General features: G+C 37.2%; 1 protein-coding gene across 1 annotated transcript in view; it reads right to left on the reverse strand.

The window, feature by feature from the left end:
• Positions 1-21,949, reverse strand: part of LOC145660464 (uncharacterized) — a 77,780-nt gene that overhangs the window by 44,235 nt on the left and 11,596 nt on the right. The window contains exons 4-6 of the mRNA XM_081725521.1: positions 16,912-16,984; positions 16,672-16,731; positions 10,121-10,299 (exon numbers count right to left, since the gene is read on the reverse strand). Of these exons, the coding sequence (XP_081581647.1) occupies positions 10,121-10,299; positions 16,672-16,731; positions 16,912-16,984 (312 nt within the window). The remainder of the gene's footprint in view (positions 1-10,120; positions 10,300-16,671; positions 16,732-16,911; positions 16,985-21,949) is intronic.

Raw genomic sequence — 21,949 nt, forward strand, 5'->3', positions numbered from 1 at the left:
ATGTGTGAATGGCACAGCATGTATATATACCGAAACATTTAAAAGCTTAAAATGGAACAGCTACTCGGGTTTTGCCCTACGCAACCCACGATCACACAAACAGAAAAAACGAGAGTTAGCTATTGGCCGTAAGAAAGTAACTCCTGAGTTGTATTTCAATTGAATGTAATTCTCAAGTACCAACACACGCTTTGAAATATGATCATTGCGACTGCATTAAATAAATTCATTTCTATATAACCTTCTTTTTCTTTTCTTTTCTTTTTTTTTTTTTTTTTTTTTTTTTTTAAGAAAAAACAATTGTTCCGCCCTAGACTTCGGCTCGCTGTAAACTACACGTTAAAATTGTGCTTAATTATTCACATTTAACAAAAAATATTATTTGTATTTTATTTATTTACTTATTATTTTGCCCACAATCGCCCTAAACTCCATACATACTTAAGGGATTATTCAAGAACTTTGTCATGTAGGTAAGCGATAGCGCACGTAGCAACATCTATTAGCGTATATATATATATATATATATATATATATATATATACGCACACATTAGCCAATCACTAAATTATGACTACCCCTCTACATAATGGGGTCATCCTTCTTGCCACGTGAGTTTCGTGTCCACACAGCTCTAGGTATTCACGAGTATTGAGACTTAGCGGATGATGGATACACGCCAAGATTTATCAGCTTAGGTCAAATCGGGGCATCTCTGAAGCTGGTATTTCTATGTGCAAAACGCTACATTAGTGGCATAGTGAAACTGTATCGACTTTGTCGACAATACTGCAGAGAATGGCTTCAAGATCGATTGTTGTGATGAGTGTCACATCTAGCAACAGGTTCAGGCTCCCAGGCGCAGCATGGTTGAGATGACTACGCAATACAACAGTAGTTAACTCAAAAACCACATGCTTCACCATCGCATGTATGAACTATTCCAGAGAAGCTCCTGGGGTCATCTGTTTTTCACTTGGATTCAACAATACCTATGATTCACATGGTATAACGAACATGCGAACTGAACGACAGAAGACTAAAAGATCTGCTGAGTAACAATGTTTACCCCCACTCCATGGGTACGAATGAGCGTGTTAGACGAAAACCCAGTGAGTCGCTGGAGACCTTGAGAACGGTGTCAACAGTGTAAGACCACGGCGCTGAATTTAAGTTGTGGGGCATGTTTACGTCGAAAGATTTAGGTCCCCTAGATATTGTAGACGAAGTATGCCTTCTGACAGACTAGAAACATACCACCATATTGCAAATTTTCTTCCACAGCGACGGTATTTTCCAAATAATGCAACTAGCCACCGCAAGTTTTGAGAACACAAAGTCTTCAGTATGTTTCATGCCCCCTAAACCTCCTCTCAACCTCAGTAACCATCTGTAGACGTCATGAAACAGATCATTCGTCTCTCGGAAAACTTGATATCTTGACCTCTATCTTAACCCTGACAATGACCTCTTAGGTTGGTTGATCATACCAGCATAGAACTACCAATATATAAAACAGAATCACACAAAATAACAACTACTTAGAATTTTTCCTTTTAATCTAACAAGTAATTTTGAGTTAGATTTTTGGTGGAAACCATGTTCATGAAAAACATTCAACTTAACAAATCATTGCCACAAATCAATGGCCTAAAACACCATGCAGCAGCAAGATTGTGTGACGTAACTAAAATCTTTGATTTGCACTTATCTTCATATAGGCATAATGTTAGCTGCGGTTTTGTATAGTAAGCCTTTATAACCCGTCAAAGCGCATACATAGTCGGGTATGCAAAACCCATGTCATATTGCAAAAGTTACGATTCTTTTAAACGGTATGCACCTGGTGTTTATAGATAAAAACTTAACTTGACTTCCACATAGAAACGTGCTTCGAATATGCAAATGTTTCGTTTTTGCACACGCTACACCGAAAAACAGAAAAGGGACAGACGAGTGGACAGGATTAGTATTGTAAATTTAAGTAACGGAGAGTGATTGAAGAAGAAGCTGGATGATTTCCTGCAGAAAGAGTATGTGCAGGAAATTTTGGAGTAAAAAAAAAAAAAAAATGTGCAGTCTCGATGTCATGAAACTCTCTCAGAAGTACAACATTTGTAGGATATTGTTAGAGATAGGAACAACATATGTTTTCAACTCATTACACACATTTTTAATCCTACTTTATTACAGACATTTTAGATATGGATACTGTGCTTTATATTTTCTTTCTATTATTGCTGCAACATAGAATGTTGTTTCACAACATATTTACAAGAACTGAAACGATTACCTTCTTCAATTTCTGTTTATTATCTATGATAATAATATTTTTCCAGTACGACATGCTTTACACGTTCCCGTTTATTCCAACTATATATTAGCTGAGCACGTGATTAGGAAAAAGGAATCTCCAAGAAGAATGGAAAATTAACTACTTACCAGAACTCAGTAAAAGCATTATAACACGATGAAAGAAAGTATTCTACAAGAACTTTCGCTAAACGCTTTATGAGAAAAGGAAGGAGAAAGGATTTTTTGACCAGAACCATAGAAGTTCTATAGTGACAGGATTATGGTGTGCGATTCGGAGAGAGAGAGACCAGACAGAAATATACAGGATCTATTTGTTTTGCATAATAATCCAAAACAACACACGAGTCTGAGAACCACCGAGGCTATCGGTAGATTAGAATTCATTGTGCTTTCCCATTTTCTATACAGCCCTGACCTCGTCCCTTCAGATTTCTCTCTCTTTGGGCCGATGAAGGATGCAATACGCAATAACAAATTTGGGAACAAAAAGTGTGGTTGTCGAAATAGCCTGCAAGCTGTACAGGGACGGCATACACACGCCCTTCTTCCAAGGTGGTGTACGGCCGCAGTAGATGAAGATTATGCTGAAAAGTAACTCGTATTCAGGATACATACCATAATAATCTGTAGCAATATCATTATCTTCCTTTAAATTAGATGACAAAAAATGTGACACAATACTTTTTGAGCACCCTTCGCAGAAGCACATACCAAGGATTTTTCATTACCTACAAACTAGGAAGAAGATCTTACTGTCGAACTTCAAACTTGTCCTACCACTTTTAATCTAGAGCAGGGGTTCTCAACCTTTTACACTGGCGTACCGCCTAAGCATAACCACCATAAGTTGTACGTACCACCAATAACGGCTCGGCTCGCGTACCACCAGTGGTATGCGTACCATAAGTTGAGAAACTCTGATCTAGAGAAATGGAAAGCAGGGAGTGTCATGTTCCAACAAGTTGTTCTATAGATAAGCTGACGAGGTAGTGAGTAGTACCTCGAAACCGCACATGTCTTTTGCTTATATATTTCAGGGTATGAGAATTTTAATTTACTATTAGTGGACATGCAACCCATCATATTAATTAGCGATCAACCAACTGATATCCCCGTTCTTCACGCGGGAAGAATATAGTTTGTGGTAAATATCTAAAGATATTTGAACCTCCTTCCCCTTCGACTCCCTAATCTTAGTATAGGTATTTCAAAGTCAAATTATGAAAATCCAATTCGACCCACATATTAAACGTGTTCAAACATTTCAAAAAATTTCAAACGGTTCAGACGTTTCCTCATATTGGGTATTACATGAATATAAAATAAAAAATTAAAATATAAAATTGATCCCCTTAGAAGTGAAATTTTTGAACGCCGAAACAGGTATTTATTTACTTTGGTAAGTAGTTTCTATGCCGAGTTCCATTTCAATAACTTCAGGGGATTCTGAAATATTCTATTATTTGTAAATAATGTTCACTCTTAGGGTAAACATTTCGGTCAAAATGAAAAGACAAAAACCCGGCTGGAGGACAAAGGTAGCGAAATTCAAAAATTCACTTCAAATGGTTAAACCCGTTTCCTCACAGATAATCGAAAATTGAAATATTATAGAAGTTGCTCTTAGACGTGGAATACTTTATTATTGGTAAATAACTTGAACCCGTTTATCTCAGAATACACATTTCGACCAAAATGAATTTATAAACCCAGCTAACCCCAAGTACTAACTATATTCAAACATTGATTTCCAACCGTTCAGCCGTTTCCTCACATTAAGCAATTCATGAATACAAAATCAGATATAAAAATACTATAGAAATAGACACCCTTTCGTTTACTAGGGGTGAAATTTTCGAAAACACTGAGACAATCATCACTTGTTTTTGATACGGAATTCATGTGCCGAGTTTCGTCTCCGTAACTTCAAAGGATAGCGATATTTTATTCTTGGTAAAAGATTTGAATCTCCCTCCCTTCTCTTCAGATACGTAATTCAATCAAAGTAAAATGCAATCCCTATCTTCCAAGATTCATTTGAACGATTTAGTCGCTTCCTCACTTGAGCACTTTATGAATATACAATCACAAATTATAATATTATAAAAATTGCTTCTTTCCCCTTTCAAGCGGAATTCTCGAACACGTTGGGACATACGGTCGCCTTTTATTAATGAGAAATTTATATACTGAGTTTCATCGTTCTGACGATATACACAATTTTTGGCATTCAATATGAACCCCGTCTTCTCTTACGATATGCATTTTGATCAAAATAACAGCACGAACCTAGCTCGAGGACAGTCTATGTTCAAGAACTCACATCAAACGGTTTATTTTTTTACTTTATTTTTATTTATTTATTTTATTTTATTTTATTTTATTTATTTTTTTTTTTTTGACAATGTGTGGCTTCATACAACGCCATTTCATTTTCATATTATATAATAACAATAATTTGACAAAGATTTTTAAAAAATTGGAAACGTAAGTGAAGTATATGAAGCAGATATTAGATAGTTAAAAGTAGGGGATCGGTTCACAGAGAGGGTGGTAACTTTGTTTAATTGCAATATGCCATCTCATCTCTTTCTGATAGGGAAAGGTTTTTAGGTTACTCACGTGTAAGTATAGTCAGATGCGCTGTTGTCATGCGTTGTGTTCTAGGATAGGTGGAAGAAGAATTTGGATGCTGCAGGAGTATGGGCAATAGTTTATACAAATCGAAAGAGGAGGTCGAGTTTCGCCAATGCCGTAGGTTGGATTATCAGTGCATTTAAGAATGTAAGTTAGATTGGGAGAACCGCAACCACCAGAATGATCAAAAGTGATGGAATGCCGTAATTGAAACTTTATTCTAATCAAAATTAGAAACGAACTGACAATTCAAAAACACGTAGAAATTTGTATTAAGAAGGTAAGTCACGTTGCGAGGTTATTCAAGTCATTGGAAGAAGAGCCCATCATAAATGTCGTGGTGGTAGTTACAGTAGTGGAGGATTTCTGCAGAAATGGCGAACAACATTACAAAGGGCACAGTCTTGTAGCACATGTAAAGAAGTGTTTATCAACCTAAGTGGAGGGAATAAAGCGAACGCCTCAGCAGAATACACATAGCGTAGCAACACAACAATGTTTCACCAAATGTCAACTCGTTTCTCATTTTGATCGAAGTTGGACAGATTATATATATATATCTGTGACTTGGGTCTAAAAGGGCCAATGTCACTTTTTGGCAAAAATGAGATACTGTTCAATTTTAACGCCTATATATGGATGTTTTCCTGTGCAAGAAGAGCTAATGTCCACACGAAATAGTTTGGAATATGCACTATCCATATTAACATTTGCTTTTCTTGCAGAAGAAAATATCCATTTATAGGGGTTAAAATTTGACGAACATCTCATTTTTGTCAAAATGTGACATTGCCCCTTTTAGACCAAGCTACAAATATATATATATATATATATATATATATATATATATATTGGCAAAAATGAGATGTTCGTATATTGAGGGGGGGGGGGGGCATTTCTTCGGTGGAAGTGTGGAGTGTGCAAAGCACCAGCTTTCGTAATGAGAATGTGGAGATTAGGAATCCCTGGGTAAGTGATTTTAGAGCGGGTCAACAAAGCCTTTTCGATTTCAGGTAAGGTGATGAGTATCGACTAAGATTCATTACTTACTGTAATGAATGGAGGCTTGAATTGTGTTCGGTAAAGAAGTTGGGATAGAGGATCTTGCAATGATTTTTTTTTTCCCTGGGGTTTTAACCACTCGTCACGCGTGGCTAACTCCTATATCTTATCAATAAACAACTTACTGGAGCGAAACAATTCCACCTGTAAAGTATGACCATAGAGAAAAACAGTAGCCTTTGTATACCTCCATCAAGGAACTGGAATATAAATTTGATTTTTTTTTTTTTTTTTTAAACTGGATAATAAATGTCATAATACATTGGCTGACTAAAAATGATTAATCGGGTTTTAAAGAGAAATATGTCGAATATTACAATACGTTTGTGCTAATGATGAAACCAAAGAACACATTTGAAATTTTTAATTTCTCATATTCGTGGCAGCATATTCCTAATTTCCAAAATGGTATCTATAAGGCAGGAAGCATTCTATGTTTTGGAATACGGGAACTGTTTTCCGTTGTTACCGTACAGCATACATTCCACCTACACTTTGACAACTACATCAAAGCATTCTGGATGGTATCAACAGCTCAAGGACATTGGCTGCCTGTGTAAAACTAAAAGCACAGGACGTTCATGCGTTTTTGATGGAACAGTGGAGCGAGTTAGGACTAGTTTCGTTCGCAGCCCACAGAAGTCAACAGAGAGTTAGGAATTTGATATTTCGCAATCAACTGTCATCAAGTTTTTGCGAACCTAATTGCGACTGAAACCATACCACATATAGTTACTGCAAATCTTACAGTGGGATGACTCTGTTTAGTGACCTGGTGACATTCCATTTGAGTGGTAAGGATAACCGCCATAATGTTAGTGTCTGGGGTACTGAATGCCTACAAGAACGAGATTCTCCCGAAGTGAATGTGCTTGCTGCAATATCTAAATCAAAGGTGTACGGTTTGTTTTTCTTAGCGGAGAATACTGTGAAGTGTACGTCATTCGTCGATATACTACAGTTGCGATTGTTTCCACATGTGAGAGAAGATTCCAGTAACTTCATATCCCTGGCACATATAAGTGCGTCGCTATGTGAACGAAGAACTCCCAGTCTGTTGGATTGAGCGATGTATTGAAGATGACTTAGCGTTTTTCCCGTGGCCTCCTACATCTTCCAACCTGACACTTTGTGACTTTTTTTCCTTTTTGAAAGACAGTGTATGTGCCTCCACTGCCAACAACTTTGAGTGAGCTCTAGGGTCGCATTACAGCTACACTTACAACCGTTAGCAGGGATATGCTAAAGCGAGTGTGAAGAGAACTACTTACTGTACAAGTGTGTCTTGTGCGACGAAATGAAGCCATACCAAACATTTTAATACATATTTGAAACTTGGACACCTTCTGTATATTTTCATCTATCATTCGTTACTGTATATGTTATACGAGGGTCATTTAACTCGAACTGGCAACACTGCTACGATTGGAGTGTCGCGTGGGTAGAAGACAAATGACGAATGTAGTGTGTTCCGTGGATGTGTACGAGTCAGTTCAACGCTGCTGCGGTCCAATATTACGGTGTGTGTGGCGAGCAGACATTGTTAAAGTGATTGTTGTGTGAAATATCACCCTAACGCAATGTTCACGCGTGCAGAACAGCATGTGTTTATCAAATTCCAGGTGACACGAGGCTGCTTGACGATGATCAGAGCTGGACTTGTAGTGAATTGGCGCAGGAGCTGGACTTGTCTTCCGGATCAGTGTTCCGCATGTAAACACAAGATCTTGACATGGGGAAAATGGCAGCCAGATGGGTACCCCATGCTCTGACCGAGGTTCAAAAGTGGCATAGTTGGGGATGTGCTCGCCTACACCTTCAACGTTACAATGAGGAAGGTGATGACTTCTTGCACCGCATTACTGCAAGTGACGAAACGTGGGGAAGATCCTACGAGCCTTAGTTGAAACGTCAGTCGAATGAGTGGCGCCACCCAGAATCTCCAAGACCGAAAAAGCTTAGGCAAGAGCCAGGAAACGTGAAGGTGATGATAATGTCATACGACCACGAAGGCATTATCCTGTCACATCAAGTTCCACCGAGCGTTACCGTCAATGCTTCATACCTCATTCTCCATTTGTAACCAGCATTGCGGTGCGAACGTCCACACCTCCTGGAGTCTGGACCAGTTCTCCTACACACAATGCCAGATGCCATAGAGTCAATCCAGTACAGACTCTGTTATGACGATGGGGTTGGGAGGTACTGGAGCTCCCGCCATACTCCCCGGATATGAGCCCCTGCGATTCTGATCTTTTCCCAAAAATGAAAGAACCTTTGAAAGGCAAACGTTTCCGAGACATTCCCAGCATTGTTCGTGCCTTACGGCGCACTATCAACACCCTATCGCAAAGTAGGGCTATGACAGGTATTCAACGGTTACCAGATATCTCGCGAAGGGTTCAACAGACTGGCGGAGACTATATCGAAGGACTGTAAACTTCTTGAGGTGAGTGATTCACTACATTCCACTTCACAACTATCTTGCCACTTCGAGTTAAATGACTCTCGTATATTTTCTTACTACTGTCCTTTCAAACCCGAATCATTTATAATCACCTTGTACTATTCAAATATTTAACTTTCTTGTGAGAGTAGAACTTCTTATTTGAAGATTCTACTCTTTTTGTTATTTGCCATGTAAACAAAATGAATCCTAATTCTGAAGTTAAAAGAAAAACTATATATATATACAGATGGTGATCAGAAAAATGGAAACCCCTGAACGAAATTGCAACTTATCAGATTAATATGGTGTCGGGCCACCTTTCGCTTTCAGAACAGCCTTGATGCGACGTGGGTTGGAGGAGCCATAGAGGTCGTGAATGGCAGCAAGTGGAATTTTACACCATTCCTCGTGCAGGGCATCGGCCAGTTCTGTGAGAGAGGATGGAGGTGGAAATCGTCGCCGGAGTCGTGTTTCCAAGACAGACCACAGATGTTCAATTATGTTGAGATCTGGGGATTGGGCGGGCCAGGGGAGGTGTTGAACTTCATCCCGATGTTCCTCAAACTACGCTGCAACAACGCCAGCTGTGTGAATGGGTGCATTATCATCCTGGAAGATGGCGTCATTGTCCGGGAACAACATCCGGACCATAGGATGCAAGTGGTCTCCTAAAATTGCGACATGATCGTTGGCAGTGATTCGTCCGCTAATTGTGACCACAGGACTCAATGAAAACCATGATATGGCGGCCCACAGCATCACCGAGCCGCCGTCATGTTTCACAGTTGGGCGGAGACACTGCAGATCATAAGCTTCTTTTGGCGTTCTCCACACACAAACACGGCCCGTGGTTGGGAATAGGGTGAAGGATGACTCATCCGACCATATCACACGTTTCCAGTCCTCAACGGTCCAAGTTGCATGGTCGCGGCACGATTTGCGGCGTGCGAAAGCGTTATGGTCTCTGATGAGCGGTTTGGCCCGTGCAACACGATCCCGTAAGTTCATGTCATGTAATTCGCGGCGGACTGTGATTGTCGAAACAGGGTGGGGAAGGTGCTGATTGAGTTCCTCCGTCACTTGCTCCGCAGTGGCACGACGGTTCTGCGTGACAATGCGCTTTAATACCCGGCGTGACCTGTCACTCATGATTTTCTTCCACCCACTGTTTCGCTTCCCCGATGTGGTTTTCCCGTGTGTTGTGTAGGCCGTCATCATCTTCGGCACTGTCCCACGCGACACACCTAACACAGTAGTCACTGCCGTCACACTCACTCCACATAACCGCGCACCAACAATTTGCCCTCTGAAAATCTGAGAGGTCTCCCATTTTACACTACTTCCGTCTGCTGCAGCCACTGGACACTGCTGTTCCACTGCGCCTGACGTAGTATGGAGACCGACCTAACACACCACCACCAGCGGTCCGGCGCTGCGGGCGCCACGACACCACTGCCAACCCATACATCTGACGTGTTGCCAACTACAGGTGTTTCCATTTTTCTGATCACCATCTGTGTATATATATATATATATATATATATATATATATATATATATATATATATATATATATATGTGTGTGTGTGTGTGTGTGTGTGTGTGTCTGTGTATGTATGCATATTAAAAACCAAAAGCAAAAACAAAAATAGTCACCTGTAACTTTGCATTTTCTTCCAGGAGACCATTGTTATCGTTTTCCCTATCCTGCATCAGGTCTTCCTTCTGTTCTTTTAGAACATCTAATTCTCTATTTAAAACAGCTGCCTTTTTAACATATTCTTCCCGCTGTTTTACCAATGTTTGTTTCTGTTGTCTCTTCTCTTTTTTAATGGCTGAAACAAAATATTAAGAATGATTAGTTTTCTATTATTGTGAAATTCTGACATTTTTTTAACCACGTACTAGTGTAGACTAGTAGTAAAATAAACACTGATTCACAAATAATGAGCATCACTTGGTAACATTGCGAATTTCCTTACAATTTGATACTAGCACTGTTATGTTATGTTAGACCGGGGGGCGCGGTGGCTCAGTGGTAGAGCGTTCACCTCTGGTGCTTGGGGTCCCGGGTTCGATCCCAGCCCCCGCCAAGTGAACTTTGTGGTGGATAAACACCGTGCTCGTGGGTTTTCTCGGGGTTCTCCCGTTTCCTCCCACATTTTTTTATGTTAGACCAGTCCAGTATATTGAAAATAACGCTCAAAAATAATTATCAAAAAGAGAATTTGACAAGCAAAATTTGAAATACGTTTTAACATGTAGAAGAAATTGATCCCCAGCCACTATGGGGTGAAACGAGGTATAGGAATAGAGAAAATATGTACAGGGTGTCCGAGAAGTCCTTCCCTGATTACAGAAATTGATAACTCAGGCTAGAAATAAGATAGAAATATGAAACTGGTGTTGAATTGTTTACAAACTATAAAAGTTTTTGTCTGTGTTAGGTTTGTTCTGTTTTACCAAGTCTCAATTTTGTTTGTTTTAGGTTTGTAGTACGTAAGTAAGAAGCCCAAGAAGCCATGCCAACCAACCAGGAGAAGGCACAGTGTGTCCTGTGGTACCATGAGACACGATCACCAACCACGGTGGAGAGACAGTTCCAGACAACATTTGGGAGGACTCCACCTGATGTCAAGAGCATTAAAGCCTGATATGAGAAGTTCAAGAACACAGGGTCGGTTGCTGACCTTCCGAGGTCTGGTCGACCAAGAACCTCAGCAGACACGGTGGAGGCTGTGCGGCAGTCTTTTCTGAGAAGTCCTAAGAAATCGGTGCGCAGGGCCTCACGTGAATTACAGATGCCAAAAAGCTCTATCCATGACATTTTACACAAACGTTTATTGTTTCGTGCTTACAAAGTGCAACTCGTTCAGGCCTTGTTGCCCGACGACGGTACACGTCGATATGACTTTGCGGTCGAAATGCTATCACGTATTGAGGACGATAATGGTTATCTCAGACGAATTGCCTTTTCCGACGAAGCGACATTCTTTGTCAGTGGAGTAGTGAATCGCCATAATGTACGCATTTGGGGTTCAGAACCCCCCAGGGAGGACAGGGAGGTCACAGTCATTGCATCGATCCCTCCAGTGATGTTGGCTAATGTGTGGATGGAAATTGAATATCGCCTAGATGTGCTACGTGCTACCAAGGGTGCTCATGTGGAAGTGTACTGATGTGACCAAAACTTTTATAGTTTGTAAACAATTCAACACCAGTTTCATATTTCTATCTTATTTCTAGCCTAAGTTATCAATTTCTGTAATCAGGGAAGGACTTCTCGGACACCCTGTATTATTTATATACTTAAAAATATAAATATATATTATGTATATAAAAATATAGGTTATTTATTTGCTTAAAGTTGGAAAATCGATGTGAAACACTTGTGTCATTGCTTTTAAAACTTACTGACAGTACTGATTCAGTTTCCAAGTCTCAGAGGCTCCTCGATGTAGCGTAGAGGCGAAATGAAAGAAAAGAAAAAAAAAGCTTAAGAAGAAAAGTGTCGTGTGTCAGTACACCTTTAAAGAATTACAGAGCAAAGAAGGATAAAAAGAAACAGTAGAAAGAGAATACTTTTCTAGAAGTATTTATGAAATAAGCCTTAAAACTGAAAATAAAAGGAAAAAGATAAAAGAAGGAAGTTACAACAAACAGCATGATGCATTCTGGTATTTGTTCAATATAACCTACAAAAATATCAATCTTTCAGTTTAATGTTCTACGATTACGACCATTTTAGAGTAAGCTAGACTAGGATTAAGGCTAGTAAATGATGATGGAAGGATGTGGGAGGAAACAAGAACACAATGTTGCTCATCACAAACTTACTTTGGCCGGGGATTGAACTAGGGACCCCCCACAATAGAGGTGTTCTCTACCACTTAGCCAAAGTGCCATCTCAAATAGAAAAATACAGAACTAACACGAGCTTAAGTTAAACGAAGATATGGACTTGTGTATTTCATTTGAACAAGATACATGCAAAACATGCAAACAAGCAGCCCATGAGTAAAATAAACGGAGAATGACACATTACACGAAACATAAAAATGAAAAATGTACCTCCTCGTAAACGAATGACTAATGCGAGTGCTTTCTGTGCTCGTAGTCCCAGGTTCAATTCCATAGTAGCACTTGCATCGGACACAAATGCGAATAGAATAGAATATTTATTGTCATTAAACAACATTTGTTGCAATAGACATTGCCAGCATGTAAATAAATATATACAAAGAAAGAAAGAAAAAAGTTAAAATTTACACTTGTCTTCAAATTCGTTGATACTATAAATAGAATTACTCACAAGAAAAGATTTACAATGTTTTCTGAAATCATTATCACACATCATTCGTATATGCACTGGCAATGTATTATATAGTTTCATTCCTGTATATTTATAACTTCTTTGTGTTATACTTAGCCTAATATAAGGCGTATTTAAGTCATCTTTATGTCTAGTATTATATGAATGGATATTGTTACGATAACCTAAACTGCTCTCATTTTCTTTAACGTACATAAGACAACTATAAATATATAAAGAGGGAACTGTCATAATTTGTAAATCCGTAAAATATTGTCTACACGATACACTATCAGTTAAACCTTTTATTGCTCTTATGGTTTTTTTCTGCCATTTAAAGACAGTCTGGGCACCTGGTGAATTTTCCCACAATATTATGCCATACTGTAGATGAGAATGAAAAAAGGCATAGTATGCTGCAAGAAGCATTGTTTCTGTAACTGTTGTTTTCAGTTTACATAATAAAAATAGCACTCTAGATAATTTTCTGCATAAATTTTCAGTATGTTCACTCCAGTTTAATTTCGAATCTAGATGGATTCCCATTAGTTTTACAGAATGGTACATATCTACCTCAGTCATATGATTACTAAGAGAAAAATATATAGTCTCTGTTTTAGATTCATTTATATAAAGTTTATTATGCTTTAACCATATAGATGGTATTTCAAGCATTTCATTGCTTTTAGTTTTAACACTTACTAAATTCTTACCCGTATTTAGAAGAGTTGTGTCATCAGCATATAATACTGATTTACAAGGTAGAAAACTCGGGAAATCATTTATATAGATAAGAAAAAGTAAAGGTTCTAACACACTACCCTGAGGTACCCCTGCTGTTACATCCAAAAATGTTGATCTTTCGTTAATAATACGGACAGATTGACATCTATTACTAAGATAGGACTTAATCAATGACAACTCAGTTCCCCGAATACCATAATAATATAATTTTTCAACCAATATATGACGTGACACCGTATCGAATGCTTTACTTAGATCTATCAATGTTGCACACGTATTTAAATTATTTTCGAAGCTATCTAATATGTGTGATACTACGTTTTCTACTGCCTTAATCGTGAAAAGGCCAGATCTGAATCCAAATTGCGAACTGTGGAATATTTTATTTTGTTCAAAGTACATTGATAATTGACTTTTGATGCATTGTTCAAAAACTTTTGAAATAATTGGGACTAATGATATAGGACGGTAGTTATTAGGATCACTTTTATCATTTTTCTTATGTATAGGTACTGTAACTGTCATTTTAAGGCAGTCAGGAAAGATTCCATTTAAAAGTATCCAATTGAATAAGTAAACCAAAGGATCAATTATAACATCTTTTTTTTTTTTTGAAACAAATTATTAGAAAACCCATAAAGATCTTCACTGTTTGCAGATTTTAATTTGTTAACAATTTGTAAAACAGCCCTGGTATTTATTCTAGTCCACAGAAAATTCGAGTTAACGTTATTTAGGTTTTGCTGTGCTAATAAACTACTAAAATTATAGATTTGATTTTCAGAAGAAAAGTCTTCACTGTTTGACTTATCACTTAATTTTCTTATGTTATTTACAAAATGTTCATTGAATTCATTGGCGGATATTGGTATGGGATCTTTAAAATTGCATTTTCCTATTTCCTTATTGATTATAGACCAAGCCGCTGCGCACTTGTTTTTTGAATTATTTATCCAATTTTCGTTTGCAGTAATTTTTGCTGCTTTAATTTATTTTCTGTATATCTTTTTAGCAATTTTAAATCTCTATCTCTAGATAACCCTGTTATATTAGCAATATTATACAATGTGATTAGTCTATCCCGCTGAGATCTAAGATGTGGCGTGTACCAATTAGGAACTGTTTGTGAATGTTTATTTCCGCTGGTGGTATATCTCTTAATCTTTTCTGGACAACATTCATTTAAATATAGAATCAAAGTATTGATAAACTTGTGGAAAGCTTCGGAAACATTGGCACATTCAGAAAGTAAATTTTCCCAATTAAGATTTCCTAATGTATATCTCAGATTTTGTATGTTAAGTTCACCTAACAATCTGAATCGTTTAGTTACTGGATAGGTAGCGTTCATATGTGACATCACAGGGAACAATAGCCATACATCTTCATGGTCAGACAACAAAGGTTGTACAGTACCACATAACAGGCTAGTTTTGTTTTCATTAGTAAAAACATTACCTGAACATGCGAAGTTTCTTGTGGGCTGATCATTAATACGTATAATAAAAGTTATGGGACCTAAGAACATCACATAGTAGTGCTTTAATGGGTGTACTAATAAGGACGTTAACATTTATATCGCCAATATAGAATGTTGTATGATTTTTGTATTTATAAAGATAGCTGTTTAATTTTTCCCAACCACTAAGAAAAATATGCATATCTGAATTCGGTGTTTGATACAACGTAGTAACTATTACTCTGTTATGCTTAAGTAACACACCAGCTACTTCAAAATGTTGTTCTATGCAAAAACAAGTCAAGTCAAGAACACAGTATTCAATACCTATACCATTTTTTACATAAATGCCTACGCCACCGTGTAATGTTTTATCTCTACAGAAAATAGTAGCTAACGTGAAACCTGTTGGCGTATACATGTAAATTTCATCACTTGTTAGCCAATGTTCGTTGACACATAAAATCATCGGATTCTGCTTTAAGTAACAGGTTTTGTCTCATATGCCCTAGGTGCTGAAAAGGGACGTTGAATTAATCCAACCCAAAGTTGAAAACAAAGTACAGGCTAATAAAGATAAAGGTAGTCCTCGGGTTACAACATATTTCCGTTCCTACAACAGTAACTTAACCGCACTTTGGTGTAAGTTGAAAACATACCCTTAGCCTAAGTCATTTACCTACAGTTAAAAATCATAATCCAGAGCAGTGACGGCCAATTTATAGTTCACTGCGGGCCAGTGCAAAATAAAATCCAAATCGGGGTGCCATTTCCAATTTCTTTGTCCTTGGGGACGACGAATTACTGAATGTGCGTCACTCGTACATTTTTCTGAATTTATTTTATTCTACGTATACTGTTTCTTTTTAACGTCCTACAAATAAGCATCGAGGCTAAAGAAGACGGTGATGAAATGGATGATAATGGTAGAATGAAGAAAGTGAGAGAACCACCACAAAGTCCACCTGGCGGAGGCTGTGATCGGTTCAGGGACCCCATACACCAGAGGTAAGCGCTCTACCATTTAGCCACCGTGACCCCTGCATCTTGTTTTATGTGTGGAGCAATTGGGACCTGAGCTACGAACATTTGAAAGTAACTCAATGAAAACTGCATTTTTCTAAAATATGCCCGGTACCAATGACCTTGCCTTGCAGAATGGGTTTGGTATCCAAAACATTAAAGAAAATAGTTCTGGTTAAAAGTCAAGTCTCGATCGAGGAGTATTATGATGGCCAGCTACACTCTTTCTATTATGAACGGACTAAAAAATTAACAAATCGTGATTTCATCATTTTTATTGAGCCATAACTGATCTGGAACATGACAGAACATGGTGCTGGTAAGGTAAACATACTTGGAAACGTCAACTTTCTCTTTCAAACTTCATGTTACTGCACCTTGTTCTGCCGCTTGAAAATAAACGAGTTTTCACAAGTAGTCCGTAAGTATGACGCTAACGACGCAATCCGTAACTCTCATGTTCATTTATTTAAAGTTTTTATGGAAATGAGCGTCACAAACTCGAAACGTCGTTATGTTGAGAGCGCTGTAGCCTGAAGATCATTGTATACTGATTATTTTCAACTGTATACGCACAGGAAACCAAATCCAGATTAAGAACTAAAACATTTAACAGACTGAAGTTTCTATGAAAAAATTTCATCCTCTTAAAGCAACAGAGACACTCACCTTCTTTTTTGGCCTCTTCCTTCTTTTTATCCTCCTCTGTTAAAACTGATGGTGGAGGAGCTGAAATCGAGAAAAAATAAGAGCAATAATACTAGAAATTGATATAAACTCACGCATTTAAGTTCCAAAAACGAAAGAAGAACGGTATGTTAATTTTAAGTACATCAAAAACTATCACACAAATATTAATAAATTGTACTCAAATTTTAAAATATAAAGGTACAACAGATCAAAACGTACCAGTAATAACTGGTGGAGGTACACTCATGTCTGGTAATACCGTTGAACCCGAAGGCCAGGCAGAAGAAATTCCCTTTAAAGAAATGAAGTGTATTTATTAATTAAATTACTTCACATTCCACATTAATAGAACTATATACACTACAACAATCATCATTGAAAAACAATATCACAATTGGCACTTTATTTCCACATACGTATCTAGGAAGACATTACCTTTGTATGGTACCTCCTGTGACAGTTGAACACTGTTCTGTGCGTGTGTTCAACATAGGTTTTTTGTTTGTTTAGGACCCCGTACAAACGGAAAACTGGAAGAAGTAAAGTTTGAGTTGTTACAAAAGAGAAATTCTCAGCTCCTATAAAGTCTAGACATGCAATGTTCAATTTGGTTTCATTTTAAAGCTCTTGGAATGGGCTTTCGTATATGTCACTTGCCATGGTTTTCTGATATTATTTCTAGGTTACCAAAAATTTTATTTGACCTTGAATATATCCAAAAGTTTATTTTTAAAAAACAGATTTTTTTTTCTTACTAATGTATAGTACATATGGTGAAAATGTCGTTATTTATAAAACTGAGCTATGAATGAACTCCCGTTTTACCATCCATACGTTTTAAAGAGATCTCATGGCATTAAGTTTCACTGCTGAACAAATAACACATCTGAGAAATATAGTTGTAAATCTAATTGAATACTGCAGATGAGAATAAAACGTTAGAATGGCCAAGTATGTCTTCGAGATGAGTGATTTTTTTTCTAGTCAGAGTTGAGAACTGCACAGTATTAATTTCATTTTACGTGTAATTCAAAAACAAATGTAATGTGACCTGCGTCATATAACATTGGGCGCTAACATGATTCATAGGTGACTGAAAATGACTATAGAAAGTGCAAGGTGTTATGCTTTAGTATTCAATAAGGAGACATTGTCAATTTACATCTTTAACATATACACGGTGTGTAAGAAAAAACGTTCAGTGCATATATGTATATAACAAACTGTTGGAGATAAAATTATGAAATAGAAAGGGAGATAAGGAATGTCAAAGGATACATGGAATGAAGCATTCTGCTTACACCACAGGCTCCTCTATCATAGGATCAAACTGTGGGTTACACATTGTATCTGTCTACGAAAGTGAGTCATATAGAAATCGCTGTTCACTTTTCTACTTGTCGCTGGGGAGCGCGTATTTATGCATGTGTAGGCATTGTGGTTCGTCTATGTTGGGCAGAAAGTGTTACGGGATTAAGCACATGCGAATATAAGTAGCTGTTAGGTGGATAGCCTGTGGAAACAAGATATATTGGATGAAAGATTTTACAATAGATTGTCAAAACGAAGATTATTAAAATTAAGCACTAGGTAATAGTTTTATTTAAAATTACAAATGTATAGGATAAAAGAATATTGAACTAAAAGAAGTTTATGAGTAGCCAGATGTGTTTGGCATTCACTGCTCTGTTTAAGATAAATAATTAAACCCTCTTTTACAAAGTAACAGTCTACTAGTTAGTTACTTAGCAGCAGTGACAGATGTAGCAGTGGAAACTTGTTTGTTATTTGCATGTATTTAACCAAATTCAACGTTGAAGATTCTCTTTCTTGAATTACGATTACGTTTGTTATTATTAACTGGCTTAAGTGGTTTACTGATAGACTGTATTAAACATTACGGTCTTTCGGCAGAAGACAAAGTGTAAATACTTTTTCTGTTTGTGAAGTGTGGTCGTAACTGCAGAACAACACATATAAAGTTCAATGAGTTCCTGACTGACGAATCGATCACAAGAATATGTCTGAGTGGGTAGCAAAGTTTCGAGAAATGCAGAGGGTAAAAGATAGGTCACGCTCTGGTCGACCTAGAGTGGATGAAGACACAGAAGTGATGGCTATTGGGAATGCTAGCGTAACACTACTGCAATCCCTACATCAAATAAGTAAGGAAACTAACATTCTGAAATCCACAATCGGAAACGATGGTTTCCGTATAAATTGCATATTACACCAAAGCTTTTTTTTTTTTTTTTGAATGGCCACGATCGTCGCCTTGAGTTTTGTAAAGAAGTGACCACGTATATCGCTGAAAACAATTGGTTTGTGTACAATATTTGTTTCAGTAATGAAAGCACATTCTTCCTGAATGGGCAGGTGAACACCCAAAACGTGCGATAATGGAGTGACGATAATCCCCGTGTGGTACGAGGTCATATTCCAGAGAAATTAAAGTTATGGGCAGGCACGTTAGGCAACTATATCATCGGGCCTCCTTCCATCGATGATACATTAATCGGCGAACGTTATTTAGGTCATTTAAGTCTGCTCGAAAAATGTAATAAATCCTTTGATCACAGGGGTTGTTGAAAACGCTACAACTGATGAAGATGGGTCTGAATTTGACGCAGACGGAAACTCAACATGATGGTTGCTCTGTACATTATCACGACGGTGTGCTTCAGTACCCAAATAAACGCAATGGCCGGCGAAGACGGATTAAGTGACCACTCCAGATTTAGCTTGGAACGATATTTTTGTGGGAATACCTTAAATCTGTAGTATACAGAATCACATCACACTAACTTCATTACTGGACTTAAGAAATTGTTAACTGCAACTTGTCGGGATCATTACATATTTTCCCACACGTCTATCAGGAACTTTCAGAATCGCTTATTCTATCACGAGGTAAATGGTGCACATTTTGAGCATTTATTACAGTAAAATTTACTCCTCTATCCTGTGTAATGCTTGATTGATTGGATTAGGGCTTAGGCATCGTCCCCTTTAGCAGCGATGCTATATGAGATGTTGACCTACAGTTTAATGTAGGATCCGAACCATAGTAGCCTCCACCGGGAATCGAACTCGGGTCTCTTGCACTCTATGTAATACTGTACAATCCAACTTTACATTAAACTATTCATTATTCCATAGTACGTACGTAAAAAAAAAAAAAAAAAAAAAAAAAAAAAAAAAAAAAAAAAAATCGAGTAATTTAGTTCAGGCAAAAGCAAGGTTGTTTCCAGATATCTCAACAGATGGGTTGACGAAAAGGGACGTGTTAAGTGTGCCTATATCAGTGCCGTGTGATCAGAGCAATAACGTTGATTAAGAAAGATTGTGTCCACCACAAGAAAAGTGTCCCAAGGTGGGCAAAGTCCAGGACGTGTCGGAGTCGAAAAACGTCCTATTATTGAGAGTGCACATGGTTAGTGAGTGAAGTTGGCGGATTTCTTAATGTAGTGATTTCTAATATGGATTCTACTACCTCTTAAACTTAACAACGCGCGCACAAATTCAACTTGACATTAGTGTGAGTGTGCCGGCGTGTGTGTGTTAGCAACATCCTTGGGGGAAAAATATCTGCACTTGGTATGTAGATATCATTACGTTGATGTCTACACGGAACCTAAAAAAACTGTAGATGGGATTCTTTCATTTCTTCTGCTGATAGACGTTGTGGATGCGATTTTTTCACTAGTAAAGATTTCTGCTGGTTAGAATGTGCTGCATGGTTCTTTACATTAATATTTTCCTACGGGCTATCGAATGCCACTCAATGGAATACCTTTCCATTTGAAATATTTGAGTTGATCCTGGACCCCAGGAACCTTGTAAGTTTCCAAGTTTTTTTTTTTTTTTTTCTTTCTTTAAAATGATGTGCTTCGTTACTTTGTAATGCTACTAGTTTGGCTATAATAAATTTTATCACGTGTTTCTTTACTTTTGTTACACACTGCATATATATATATATATATATATATATATATATATATATATATATAAGATGGACCATTTATCTTGATATGCCCTTCTAAAGTAGATTTTAAAGGAGCTGAAATATTGTACGGTGCAAATATTAACAAGGAGAAATCTGGGGTACGCTACAATGAAGTGTGTTGCAAACTCGATATAAGGTTAAATGTTCCTTAAATGGTACACTCAAGTCCAAAATGATTGTCGCGTATCTATAACTGTCTTCTTGTAAGAATATAATTTGATAATGATTTTGCAGGGTACTTTTAATACTGATACTATGTGTATAATCGGGAAATGTATATTTGTGGTAAATTTCATAGGAAAAGAATTACAAATACGAAAATTAGAATGAGTAAAACAAAATGTTGCTAAATGGACAAGAAAGTTTTATTTTCGTTTTATTGTTCTTATTTACTGCTCTTTTGACATGAAATTTTCTACATACATGTCTTTGCCGATTATACAGATATTAACATTATAAGAAATACCGGGCGAACTCATAATAAAATTATATTCCTACAACAACATATTTATAGACATGCGACAATAATTTTGGACGTGAGTGTACATAAGATTTATTACAGATCTCAAATCCACATGCAAAACGAAAACTTGCAAATGCACAATCGTGTTGCACTCTAAGGCCGTTACAGTATCCCAAACATCCAAATTTTGGAGCCCTACAGCAGTAAAAAGGCAACCGAAAATGAAGGGGCAATACACATCCTAAGTATCTTAGTGTTGAATACTACGATCACGATACATCTCAAATAAATAGGAACCAAGTTACAAGGAATTGAAAATCTGACACTTCTAAAATATTTTATTTCGGAAAAAAGTGCTTACATATGCATCACATCTAAGGACTTGTATGGTTTTCACTACACGAAAAATATAATGTTATTTTCAGCAATCATATATCTCAAACCATTCTCGAAATATGAAAAACTGAGTAGACGCTTAAAATGACGAATTTATTGTCATTGTTTAAAATGATTGTTGCTTTCCTTTGCTTTTGTAACATTATAACAGCAGCTGTTCGTAACTATAATTACAGCAAGTTCAATTTTAAGCATACAATAAAAGACAAATTCTGACCAAAGCATATTAATTAATAAATAATAACGTTACAGTTTTGGCACATTAACTTTGCCTTCATCAGACACATTATCATTTTATACATGTGTCTGATGAAAGCAAAGTTTATTTGCCGAAACTGTAACGCTATTATTTATTAGTTAATATATGCTTTGGTCAGAATTTGTTGTTTATT

Source organism: Thermobia domestica, chromosome 9 (genome assembly GCF_964235325.1).
Source record: "Thermobia domestica chromosome 9, izTheDome1.hap1.1, whole genome shotgun sequence".
Lineage (NCBI taxonomy): Eukaryota > Metazoa > Arthropoda > Insecta > Zygentoma > Lepismatidae > Thermobia > Thermobia domestica.